General features: G+C 42.4%; 1 protein-coding gene across 2 annotated transcripts; it reads left to right on the top strand.

Moving 5' to 3' along the window:
* The first annotated feature begins 593 nt into the window (after positions 1 to 593).
* RPL17 (ribosomal protein L17) lies at positions 594 to 11,779 on the top strand. Of its 2 annotated transcripts, none has more exons than XM_081945213.1 (7): positions 594 to 656; positions 2,373 to 2,425; positions 2,515 to 2,555; positions 4,955 to 5,089; positions 6,105 to 6,203; positions 9,909 to 10,100; positions 11,689 to 11,779. In XM_081945213.1, the coding sequence occupies exons 2-7, from the start codon at positions 2,386 to 2,388 to the stop codon at positions 11,734 to 11,736; spliced, it is 555 nt and encodes a 184-aa protein (XP_081801339.1). In that variant the 5' UTR covers positions 594 to 656; positions 2,373 to 2,385; the 3' UTR covers positions 11,737 to 11,779. The 2 variants fall into 2 exon arrangements, with proteins under 2 accessions (XP_081801339.1, XP_081801340.1); XM_081945214.1 differs by lacking the exon at positions 594 to 656 and adding an exon at positions 759 to 782.
* Positions 11,780 to 13,866: the final 2,087 nt, after the last annotated feature.

The raw sequence follows: 13,866 nt of genomic DNA, 5'->3' as shown, positions 1-13,866 counted from the left end.
CTATTCGAAGTTACAATAGCACTGAAAAAAAGTCAGTTATGCCCATTTTCCACATGTACGACCATTGCAATATCCCCATGGTCATGTGATCAAAATTCAGCCGCTTGGCAAAAGATTCATACTTATGACGGTTGCAGTGTCCTGGGGTCATGAAATCACCTCCAGCGACTCTCTGACAAGCAAAGTCAATGGACTCACTTAACAACCATGTTACTCACTGAATAGCTGCCCTGATTCACTTAACTGGGGCAAGTAAGGTTGTAACATAGAGTAAAACTCACTTAACAACTGTTTCACAGTAGCAGAAATTTGGGGCTCAATGTTGTGATTTTTCTAACCGTTTTCTTGATTTCATTACAGCTTAAATTTTCCTTTAGAAACGGTACTGCAAGGGAAGTTCATCAGAGAACAGCAAACAATGATCAATTCAATATCTATGCATCAACTTCCGCCATTGATATGCAGTCCCATAAAGAAGCTACACGACCCCTGGAAATCTTCTTCGCTTCATTCTCGATAAGGGAGTTTCTCGACGGTCCCTTCCTAGTCCGCTTCGACGGAGTAATGACGTCAGCTCGGGGAGACTCGGAAGTGACGCATACGCCACCCAGAATCCTCTGCCCTTCCTTTTTCCCGGCGGTGGTGGCCGTCTTAAGGTGAGCATTTCGGCGCTGCGCCGGGCCTTCGGTTTAATCCGTGGTCGTGGGGCGCCATCCACTTATGAGATCCCCTGACACCGGCCCGTACCGAGAAGGGAGGGCTCAAGATGGACGACCGTTGCGGTATTTCCACGTTTTGGGAACGGGGAAGAGGGAAAGTGGACGAATGGAAACGGGAATAGGGGGGAATGTTGTGAACAAGTGCCCCGGATGTAAGTCGATGGAAGAAACCATTCCGTTTGGCTAAAAGGGTGGGTGGGATTTCTGCATATCATTTTTCCTCCCGCGGAGGAATAATTTTGCAGCCGTCGAGAGGGTGGGATGCAGGCGTAGCTTCTGTTTGCGTTGCCCCAAAAGCAATGGACGTTGACGTTGGCATCCTTAGGGTGAAGCTAGGGTTCTCCACGTGTTGCTAAGTTGCAACTCCTAGTAGGGCTCATCCTGGAGTTGGCTGTCTGGAAGCTCCTGAAAATTGCAATTTAGGAAAGGGGGAGGGGGGAGAGGATGCTGTCATTGTATCATCCTTCTCCCATAGAAAAGGGTTAAAAGATGCATAAATGCAATCTGGAGGTTACAGGAGTCGTTGCTTTTATTGATTCTAAGAATTTGGGCCTTTTAAAGTTTCTCGTGTGATGATTTGCGGGGCTGAGAGGTTATAGATGCCCAGGTCTTAAATGGGAAAGAATAGATTTCAAGGAAATCTGGGTGAGAAGAAAATACCAGTTCAGCTCTCTCTTTTTTTTAATTGGTACCTTTTGCAATGCAGATCTCTCTGATATTGAACTGATTTCCTAAGTAGAAATAGGACTGGTTTGTGGAGAGAAGAGGGAATGTAAACATTTTGGGCTGTAATGTATGTATACAGTATGTTAAATCTGAACTAATCAAACACAGATGGGGTCTTTGTATAACAGGCCACAGAGAGTTAAATTGTATTATAATGAGTTTACTAGGTTGGGTCACAAAAATTGCTAAGAAAATGCTGGGTTTCCCACAATCAATAAATTCCCCAATCATAATTTAGCCTGACATTGACTCCGGGTACTGTAGTTTACCTTGTCTGACCTCAAAAGGTGAAGCAGGAATGGACTTAATATTCAAATAGTAAGAGTGGTTATTATTTTTTATTAAGAACCAAAGAAAGAACTTTGAAGATATTGGCAAAAAAACTGCCTCTTTCAAGGAAATTATATAGATGGATCCATCAAATCACCAGAATCCAAATTCAGTTTTGCACATTCCACTTTCCCTAGTAGAATGTGCCAATCAAGCTGTCTTATAATTTTAATTCTACTTTGTGTTGGCTTGACATTTAAAATAGGAACAGAAAAATAAAAAACTATTTATCATTGTTTTAATAACCCGTCAGTGTAACATTTTAATTCATGGCATTTAATTAAAACCACCTGGTTCTAGGATAATCCAATTGAGATATAACAAGGATGAAATTTTACAGTGTTGCAATTCTTTTATAAATCTTACAATTTTATATGTGATTCGTTAAGGGGAAAGAAGGGACACTGGGCGGGATACGGTGTTCTCTAGGGTGAAACCCGAAGCTGCGGTGATGACTATCTTAGGACACCTTTGGATGTAAATAATGAAAATACTATCAATTCTGAGCAGCTTTTTTTTTCTAGCAGCACAGGAAGGCATACATCAGTTACTATTTCAAGTCCGAAACTCATTGTTCTGTTTCCGAATTTTGCCTAGGTGAGCTTTGAAAATGGTTCGCTACTCACTGGACCCAGAGAACCCCACCAAATGTAAGTAACTTTCTCTCAAGAGTTTTATTTCACAGGTTTCGGTCTCAAGATCAAAAGAGTTTTAACTTTTGCTTGTTTTCTTCTTGTAGCATGCAAGTCCAGGGGTTCCAACCTTCGCGTCCATTTCAAGGTGCGTAATTTTGGGTCTTGCCTCTGGCAATAAGAGGAATGGGTAGAAGTGTAAATAGGTAGCCCTCGACTTAGGACAATTTGTTTAGTGACTGCTCAAAGATAAAATGGCACTGAAAAAAGTGACTTCCCGCCTTTTCTCATGCTTGCAACCGTTGCAGCCATGGTCAGAATTTAGATGCTTGCCCGCTAACTTATATTTAGGATGGTTGCAGTCTTCTAGGACCATGTGATCCTTTTTGCAACCTTCTCACAAGCAACGTCCATGAGGTCAATTGTGCTACTAATTCAAAGTTACTGTGGCACTGAAAACAGTAACTAATGACCTTTTCTTCATACTTAACAATTACTGCAGCATCCTCATGGTCATAATTTGGGCGCTTGGCCAACTGGCTTATATTGATGACGGTTACAAGTCTCCCAGGATCGAGTGGTCATGTTTTTTTAAGCTTCTAGCACAGGGTATCCAAACTTGGGAACTTTTAAGACTTGTGGACTTTAACTCCCAGAATTCCCCATGCTGGCTGGGAATTCTGGGAGTTGAAGTCCACAAGTCTTAAAAGTTCCCAAGTTTGGATACCCCTGTTCTAGCAAGCAAAGCCACTAGGGAAAGCAGAATCGCACTTAACTAGGTTACTAACTCAATACTTCATTGATTCTTTTAACAACTGTGGCAAGAAAGGTTGTATAATGGCGGCCCCAAACTCACTTAGCAGCTGCCTTGCTTAGCAACAGAAACATTGGGCTTGATTGATTATAAATTGAGAACTACCTGTATTTTAATAGGGAGTTCATTGCCTTAGATCAGGGGTGTCCAAAGTTGGCAACTTTAAGACTTGTGGACTTCAACTCCCAGAATTCCCCAGCCAGCTGGGAGGAATTCTGGGAGTTTAAGTCCACAAGTCTTAAAGTTGCCAACTTTGGACACCCCTGCCTTAGATTGTGTTCAGTCTCAGGACTAGTAACTTTCTAATTCCATTCTCATTTGCCAGAAGGCACTATGCTCCCTATCCATAGAGACTTCACTAATTAGCAGTTCTGGTTTTTGTTCCTCAGAGATCTCATGGGTGGGGAAGCTCCATAATACTGGTAGTCCTCTACTTATGACCACAGTTGAGCCCAACATTTTTGTTGGTTAAATGAAACATTTGTTAAGTGAGCTTTGCACCATTTTACGACCTTTCTTGCCACAGTTGCTAAGTGAATCACTGCAATTGTTAAGTTGGTAACATGGTTGTTAAGTGAATCTGGCTTCCACCTTGACTTTGCTTGTCAGAAGATCACAAAAAGTAAACACATGACCCTGGGGATGCTGCAACCATCATAAATGTGAGTCAGTTGCTAAGCATCCGTATTTTTGTCACATGACAATAGTGAAAAATAGTCATTAGTGAAAAATAGTCATAAGTCACTGTTTTAGTGCTGTTGTAGCTTTGAATGGTTACTAAGTGGAGTGTTATAAGTCGAGGACTTCCTGTAGATGCATTCCCACCCACCCCCTTTTTTCCCCATTGCTTTTCTCACTTACACTTTCCTTATATCTTTCATGATTATTGTTGTTTGGGGGCAAAATAATTGGGATAGTGCTTAAGGCACTGGCCTAGAAACCAGGAGATTGTGAGTTCTAGTTTCACCTTAGGTATGAAAGCCACAGTGCTGTTGTTAGAGGGGAAAAGAAGAGGAGTGTTAATGAATGTTTGCTGCCTTCAGTTATTTTTAAAGTATTAAAAGTGAGATCAAATTCTAATGAAATAAAACCTCTTGCTTGTCTTAATATGACACTTCCTTTATTGATTTTCCCATGGTAAGGCAGCCAGTTAATAATGGTTCTTGGATTGCCTGCTTGAAATTCTTGGGATCAACTAATATGGAGCATGATTGTTTATTTTGAGGAGCTGAGGGGAACATGTGTCGTAACTGCAGTGATGACCATCTTAGGACACCTTTGGATTTGTCATGAAAACAATCGAACTGGTTCTGAGCAGTTGCTTAACAAAATTATTTTGTACTTTCCCTACAACATCATTTAAGGGGGCTTTAAGGTTATAAACTTCATCCACATGGCAGCAACAACGCAGTCAAATTAACCACTTGATCAGCTTCATTTGGGGTTACCAGACCCACTGACAAAAGCATGTTTTTAGGGCTTTTCAGAAAAGTCTTTAAAAGGGTAGAGGCCAACTATTTCAGCAAGAAGGATAATTCCATACAGAAGGGGCCAACACTGAGAAGCCTCACAATCCTACCAGATGTACATCCCTAATCGATGGGACGCATAAAATACCCTGCTTTCCCATTCTGGTGGGTTGGATGGATGGAATAATGGTTGAAGTGCGATCCCAAGCCATGAAGGGCTTTAAAAGTGCTAATCAGCCCCTTGAATTGTTCCATTTTCTTTAGAACACGCGTGAGACTGCCCAAGCTATCAAGGGGATGCACATTCGGAAGGCCACCAAATATTTAAAGGACGTGACTCTGAAGAAGCAGTGTGTTCCATTCCGACGTTACAACGGGGGCGTTGGCAGGTGTGCACAGGTATGGCTCTGAAACAGCTTAGGTGTGTGTGTGTGCGCAGATCTGTGCGAATAATATAGATTTCAGGAAAAACATTCTTAACGAGCAGTTCTTTCATGTCTAGAGAGGAGAATAGCAATAAATGACACTACATTTTTCGTATCTTGTTGGAGTTTAGAGATTGGAGTTTTGATGTGTCCCCAAAGTTGCTTTTGTTGTAGGAAATAGAGGGTATTTATTTAGTGCAGGGTTTTCCCAACCTTGGCGATTTTCAAGACACAAGACTTCAATTATGCTGGCTGGTGGATTCTGGGAACTGAAGTTCCTGCATATTAAAGGTTGCAAGGTTGAGAAACCCTGATTTAGTGCATGTGGTAAAACATATCTCTGGATTGCATTGTCCTTTGTTTATATCTGGATTCCTGAGGTGGAAAGATAAAGGCAGACATATTATTTGGATTTTATATAAAACCCTGGTAAAATTTAAATACTGTGTTTTTTGGTCTATAAGACCCCACCCTTTGGTTTCGATCGCCGCCACCTATGGCTGTCTCGGTGTGCCCCATTTTTGACCTTCGCGTGCCCCATTTTCAGCCTGTTCCAGATGGCGGCAATCCCCACAGCCTGGAACAGCTGATTGTCGGTATTCCGGGATGCCGATCCAACCGCCGATCAGCTGCTCGTGCTAAATCGGGCTGTGCTGTAGCTGACCAGGCTGTTTGCTGCAAGGAGGCAAATTGCTGAGAGGCAGATGTTTTAAATTATTGTTTTCCTCCCCAAAAGCTAGATGCATCTTATGGTCCAGAGGGTCTTACAGTGCAAAAAATACGGTAGATTCTCAAGTTGTTTGGATGTGATGTATTTAGAATCTTTTCTGTGTTCCCTCACTCGTTTTTAGGGTTGCTGTGATGACATTCTTAGGACACCTTTGGATTAACCATGAAAATAACCTTGATTCTGAGCAACCTGTACAAGCTGAAAGCTTGAGAACGTCTTCATTGATAGGGAAATTGACCTTACTTTTCTCCTCTTGCAGGCCAAGCAGTGGGGTTGGACCCAGGGCCGTTGGCCAAAAAAGAGTGCCGAGTTCCTCCTGCACATGCTCAAAAATGCAGAGAGCAATGCTGAGCTGAAGGTAAAACATTAAATGCTGGATTTCGTGTAATGTTAACTATATCAGAGGCCCCTCAACCTTTGGGGTACCAGGGACCCAATTCAGTGGGGAGAATTTTTTCCCATGGTTTCTCATGCATCGCACGGATGGAGCTTCGTTTGTTTGTGTGGCCCAGTTTCTCGCATTCCACAGACCGGGGATTTGGAACCTCTGAACTATATTGTGACAGCTGGCATTTGCTACTCCCAACTCCATTTTTGTAGAGATAAAGATGTTTTTACTGGTTATGAAAAGAAAGCAAGATCTGAGCCAAAAAGGCGTGAACATATACATATCAAACATTTGCCCAGCACCCTCCCCCCCAATCATCCCAACCCAGTGACCAATCTGCAACTCCTTCAGGTGTCGTGTGGGGTGCATTTTCAAAAAGCCTCATTCAGTTGGTATGCAGAGATGGTTGACCTTGACCAAGTCCAAACACAGGCCATCAGCCTGCGCAGAAGATCTTCTGGTGGGAACCAAACTCCCTCCTGATACTTCCTTCAGCACCATAAATTCCTCATCCCAAATACCTCAAGCCCCCTCCCTCCCTGTTTCTATGGCAGCCAAAAGCAAGCAAGCAAAGGAGAGGCTGACACAAGTATAGCTTAATATTTCTGTGTGAACTGAGTTTGTAGCAAGTGTTCTGAGTTCTAATGGAAATCCCCTTCGTTTTGCATTCATTGGGGAATGGTTAGCAAGGAAGAACAATGTTATATGGGTAGTCCTTGACTTGTGACCACAATTGAGCCCCAAAGTTGTTTTTAAGTGAGACATTTGTTAAGTGGGTTTTTTACGACCATTTTTGCCTCAGCTGTTAAGTGAATCACTAGAGTTACGTTAGTAACACACCCGGTTGTTAAGTGAATCTGGCTTTCCCCTTGACTTGGCTTGTCAGAAGGTCGCCATAGGTGATCACATGACCCCAGGACACTGACCGTCATAAATTTGAACCCGTTGCTAAGCATCCTATTTTTGCTCTCACGATCATCGGGATGCTGTAAAGGTCGTAAGCGTGAAAAATAAGTCACTTTTTTCAGTGCTGTTGTAACTTTAAACAGTCACTCATTGGACTGTTGTAAGTTGAGGACTACCTGTAATCAACTCTAGGGAGCAAAGAGAAACTTAAGGGGCTTATTCTTTTTTAGGTCTTTCTCAACTCTGGTATCTGAGATTCTTTCTATACTGCAGTGCTTGAAGCTAGGACATTATAGGTCAGTGATGGCTAACCTTTTTTGGATCACTTGCCAAAAATGGGGGGAGCGCAGGGGGGTTGTGCGCGGGTGTGCCCACACCCATAATACTATGTGCTCAAACCCCCCCCCCCAACTCCAGAGGCTGTCTAGGAGCCTGTGGAGGGCAAAACACACACACACACACACACACACACACACACACAGGCCCTCGAGCCTTCCGAGAACCTGCCTAAAGGCTCCGGAGGGCGAAAAACGGCCCTACAAGCAAACCGGAAGCCTCCGGAGGTGAAAAACGGCCTTAAAAGAAGGCTGAAGTCAGCTGGCCAGAGCATGCATGTGTGCTGGAGCTGACAGGGCAACGCCTCGCATGCCCTAACAAATGGCTCTACATATCACCTGTGGCACGCGTGCCATAGGTTTGCCATCACGGTTGTAGGTAGTCCTCAACTTACAACCATTTGTTTAGCGACCAAATATACAACAGCATTTTATAAAATGTAAATGCAACCTCGCACTTAACAACAATCTGCCACGCCTCCAGGTTCAAGTGATAAAAATTCAGGCAGTTGGCAAGCAGCATGTATTTACAATTGCGGCAGCATTCCAGGATCATGTGATTTCCCAGCCAGCTTTCAACCAGCCAAATCAATGGGAGAAGCCGGACTTGCTTAACGACCACACGATTCCCTTAACAACTGCAGGGATTTGCTTCAGTGGCAGAACAGCTTTTAAAACTGAGCATAGCTCACTTCACGACAAATCCTGGCCCCAATTGTGGTTGTGCATCAAAGGCTTACCTGTACTTTAGGTTTTTGCTCAATGGAACAAGTGAAATAATTCCAGAAGAGGATGGTGACCGTGTTGAATGGGAAGCAAAGATACAGGTGAAACTCGAAAAATTAGAATATCGTGCAAACGTTCATTTATTTCAGTAATGCAACTTAAAAGATGAAATTGCTCAGTGGCCCAAAGTCCTCTTTTCTGATGAGAGCAACTTTTGCATCTCATTTGGAAACCAAGGACCCAGAGTATGGAGGAAGAATGGAGAGGCACACACTGCAAGATGCTTGAAGTCCAGTGTGAAGTTTCCACAGTCTGTGTTGATTTGGGGAGCCATGTCATCTGTTGGTGTTGGTCCACTGTGCTTCATTAAGTCCAGGGTCAACGCAGCCGTCTACCAGGAGATTTTGGAGCACTTCATGCTTCCTTCTGCAGATGAGCTTCATTTTCCAGCAGGACCTGGCACCTGCCCATACTGCCAAAAGCACCAAAACCTGGTTCAATGACCATGGGATTATTGTGCTTGATTGGCCAGCAAACTCGCCTGACCTGAACCCCATAGAGAATCTATGGGGCATTGCCAAGAGAAAGATGAGAGACATGAGACCGAACAATGCAGAAGAGCTGAAGGCCGCTATTGAAGCATCCTGTCTTCCATAACACCTCAGCAGTGCCACAGGCTGATAGCTTCCATGCCACGGCGCATTGAGGTAGTAATTGCTGCAAAAGGGGCCCAAACCAAGTACTGAGTACATATGCATGCTTATACTTTTCAGAGGTCCGATATTGTTCTATGTACAATCCTTGTTTTATTGATTGCATGTAATATTCTAATTTTCTGAGATGGTCGATTTGGGGTTTTCATGAGCTGTAAGCCATAATCATCACAATTATGACAAATCACGGCTTGAACTACCTTGCTTTGCATATAAATGAGTCTATCTCATATATTAGTTTCACCTTTTAAGTTGCATTAATGAACTTTTGCACAATATTCTAATTTTTCGAGTTTCACCTGTGTATATTTTATTTATAATATAAGGGAGAAGGGAAGATCTATGTAGAGTAGAAGAGACTTTGAGGGAAGGATTGCTGAATATGAAATTGAAGGAAAATTGCCTTCAATGTTAGAGGCAACCATGGACATTTATTGGAATAATTGGCATAAGTATGGATTATACTACATTATAATTAAAAATAAGAGTTTTGGTCCTTTCTCTAGGTAAGTGTGACTGAGATTTGAGAAAAGATATGATGTAGACCAGGGGCGTCAAACTATTTCATCAGGATTGTGTTTGACCTTGGGGGCCGGGGGGGCGTGGTCAGGGTGGGTGTGGCCAGCTTGACGTGTTTTGGGGGGGGGCTGTGGTGGCCTAAGTGCTCTGCCAGCGAAAACAGGCTCCCGAGCTCAATTTTCGACTGCAAGGGCCTCCTGCCACCCTCTTCCAGTGAAAACGGAGCTCAGGAGGGGCGTATGAACTGGCAGAAGATGGCAGGAGGCCATGGCAGCCGAAAACAGTGCTTGGGAGCCTGTTTTCTCTGGCAGAAGCACCGCGGGCCGGTCCCCCGCTGTTTCCAGGGCAGCCCCGCGGGCCAGATCTAAGTACCCCGCGGGCCGAATCTGGGCCTTGAGTTTGACACCCCTGATTTAGACTGAACTGTTGCAAATTGTGATTGTCAAACGAGCTTTCCAAAATGTTTTCCCCTCCAGGGTCTGGATGTTGATTCTCTGGTAATTGAGCACATCCAGGTTAACAAAGCCCCCAAAATGCGGAGGCGCACTTACCGAGCTCACGGGCGCATCAATCCATACATGAGTTCTCCCTGCCACATTGAAATGATCCTCACAGAAAAGGAGCAGATTGTCCCTAAGCCAGAAGAAGAAGTTGCTCAGAAGAAGAAGGTAAGGCACCTCTACCTCTCCCCACCAAGATTTGATTGAGAGAATTTGTTTTTAAGATGGGCAGCCATAAAAATGTTTTAAATGAATAAACAAACCTTTTCTAAGTGGCAGGGGGTGGGGAGCCACTTTATTGCATTCAATAATTAAAACGATTGCCAGTCATCCCGATTTGGTCACTTAGGAAAGAAAGACTCGACTCAGCGAAAGTATACTTTTACTAACGCAAGTATTACTAATGCAAGTACTAAATTACAAGTAGTTCCAATGTAGCAAAGCTCCCTGGTTAACTCTTCCTTTTCCCATCTTTCCCCCTGGTTATCTCACATTGCCCAATTACGTTCAGATTGTTTTGGTTACATCCCCTGTCTTGGCAGCCTGACCGTGTTGGATTCCATTCCCAAGCTCTTGACCTTGAGGCAGCCACCTGGTGTCGCAGGAGGGCAGGAAGAGTAGTTACGATTCCCCCTAGCGCCCTTCCCCCATAGACTATGACATCTGGCGAAGCATGGCTGGAGCACCCAGATAACAGTCCTGGCAACTTGTTTAAATATTTTATTTTAGACATGTTGACTTAGATCAGGGGTGTCCAAACTTGGCAACTTTAAGACTTGTGGACTTCAACTCCCAGAATTCCCCAGCCAGCAGAGCTGGCTGGGGAATTCTGGGAGTTGAAGTCCACAAGTCTTAAAGTTGCCAAGTTTGGACACCCCTGACTTAGGTCAATCTGTTAAAAGGGCCATAATTTATTATCCATGTCCTTGCAATGGCAGATATACATACATGCACACACACACACGTACATACGTATATATTTCACCTTCGTTATTTTTTATCAATAATTCAAGACGGCAAACATAACCTAATACTCCTCCTTGCTCCCTTTTTTCACCACAACAACCACCCTGTGAGGTGGGTTAGGCTGAGACAGATTTGACTGGCCCAAAGTCATCCAGCTTTCAGGCCTAAGGCAGAAGTCAAGAGACTCCGTATCTTTCACACTCAACAAAACGTTTCCATGTATAAAGTGCCTTGCAATGGGCTCGTTCATTATCCCAACAGCCTAACACGGTGCTGCCCAACTATAGCCATTTTAAGATGTGTGACGTTCAACTCTGCTAGCTAGAGTTTTCTGGGAGTTGAAGTCCATATCTGAAAGTGGATAAGGTTTGGGAACACTGACATAAAGATTCAAAAATATAGGGATTTATGAAGTCTAATGGGAATTTTAAAATATCTAATTTCATACATTAATATCAAAAACAGAATCTTAATTTCCATTTTTTTTAAAAAAAATTCTCCAGCATATTCATGCCTTGTTTTATTTTGGTTTGTAGCAAGAATCAAAAGCCAGGCATCCTCCTTTGCATATAAACACATGAATTATCCTGCTGTGTGTATGTTTCATGGCTTGCATGAAAAACTAACTGGGATTGATTGCCTGCATGCTTGCTAAAAATGTGGAGAATTCTGGCTTGATGTGACGCGTAAATGCATTTCATGGCTGATTAGTGACTTATTGGAACATTCTGCAAATGTATTATGATTGTGGCAAATTGGTACTGATTTGTTGCATTATCTTTTTTTCCAGATATCCCAAAAGAAATTGAAGAAGCAGAAACTAATGGCTCGGGAATAAACATTGATGCAACTTATAAATAAAACTGCAATTTTATTTCCAATTTCTGCAACTTTCTGTTTAATTTTTTTGAGAAGACTATACTTCACAGTTGATCTCAGTTTTAACTGAGCTTCTTTTAAGTATGGCATAAATGTAACAATATTTTGTCAAATATAACTGCTCTAAGGCAGATATGAAATTCCATTTTCTTGCTTCTTGGGTTGCTTCGAAATGTGATACATTGGCTGGTGAATTAGTTGTAATATTTGGCCATTCAATTTATCATTTCTTTCTCCGTAATACAGCAGCAATATTTCCCAACGCTAGAATAATACAGGTAATCCTCAACTTGGAACTATTTGTTTAGTGACCATTTGAAATTACAGTGGCATTGAAAAAAGTTATTTATGATCGTTTTTCACACAATAGTTGCAGCATCCTTAGGATCACATGATCAAAATTTGGAAGCTTAGCAATTGATTCATGTTTATGACGATTGCAGTGTCCTGGGGTCATGGGATCCCCTTTTGTGACCTTCTGACCAGCCAAGTCAATGGGGAAACCAGATTCACTTAAGTAACCATGTTACAAAGTTAGCAACTGCAGCAATTCACTTAATCACAGTAGCAAGAAAAGTCCTAAAATGCGGCAAAACTCAAGAACTGTCTCACTTAGCAACAAAAATGTGCTCAATTGTCATAAGTCAAGGTCTACCGGTACCACAATTTTGAAAAAGAGAAATAAGTAGCCTTTCCATAGAAGTAATAAGAGCATTCCTCCTTTTAATTAATAAACAACTGGATTTAGATGTTAGTTTTGCAAGCAGTGGCTCTAAAACTATTTTTCCCTTAAAAAAAATCCAGCAACAATTGATTTCACAAGGAGGCACAACCTAAGAATGTTATTTAGAACAGACCTGCTGACAAAACAGGTTTAAAAGATTTTTCTCACATGAAAACCAGGTGATGGAACAAGCAGTTCAGCCTGTTAGTAGGTCATTACCGGGACTTCCCATTGATTGACATCAAACCTGTCAAGAGTTTAATCATTTAAATTTGCTGTTCAATTAATGTACAAGACAGCTGTTGTACGTGTCCTAAGAGAAGAGCTTATTGGGAGAATTTTCTGAACAGTTGTGTACAATACAAACATGTTTTTTCTTGGCAACATTGTGAGAGGAAGTTTGGTCTAGGACTAGGTGGTTTAAGGCACTGGGCTAGAAACTAAGAAACTTGAGTTCTAGTCCTGCCTTAGACATGAAAGCTGCCTGGATGACTGGTGACAGTCCATTTTACAGGATGGTTGTGGGGAAAATAGGGAGAAAGTAATAGCTATGTTTTCTGCCTTAAATTTATAATTAAGCACTATTTTTAAAAAAAAAACAGTCCTCCCAGAAATAATCTGGTTTGCATATGCAAATGGCATGTTCAAAAGATAAAATTAACACAGATTGTTAACTACAGATTGTTAATAATAAACATGCAAGATTTGTTTTGGTACATTCCGCAGTATGAAACGTCCTTCAGGATTAAGACTTGAATAGGGGCTAGCTGTAATCCCAAAGGCTCATAAACATACTCTTATGTGTGGCCATTAATAGAGACATTGCTTTGCTAGGGATACTGAATCTAGTAATTCAAACAAAAATACCTCTGGTGCCTTTTATTGGCCAGCTACACTTTGCATCCCAGACACAGCTCAAAAGTGGGCATGCTTCTCCTATTTGGAACATGGTCTAAATCAGTGTTTTTCCAAATGCTGGTTGGGGGATTCTGGGAGTGGAAGTCCATCTTAAATTTGCCAGGAACACTGGTCTAAATTAAATAGGGTTGCGGGAATGTTGCTGAAGCTTTGATCTAACACTGAACAGTGATACATAGATAACTCAAAATAAGCCATAAAAGCTACAGCCAGCTATGGTGACTAATGTGAAGAGCTTGAGGAAGGGATCCATTTTCCAGATACCTTGTTCCCCCAAAAATAAGACCTCCCTGGATAATAAGCCCAATTGGGCTTTTGAGTGCATGCGCTAAAATAAGCCTTCCCCTAAAATATTTAAATGCATGCACAGCTGGTCCCCACCATTTCCTAGGGGGGAAACATGGCGCATGCACCCCACATGCCCCTGCCGTCCACATGGAACAGCCT

This window comes from Natrix helvetica, assembly GCF_964273705.1.
Source record: "Natrix helvetica genome assembly, chromosome: 2".
NCBI classification, from domain to species: Eukaryota; Metazoa; Chordata; class Lepidosauria; order Squamata; family Natricidae; genus Natrix; species Natrix helvetica.
This window is presented reverse-complemented; position numbering and strand designations above follow the sequence as displayed.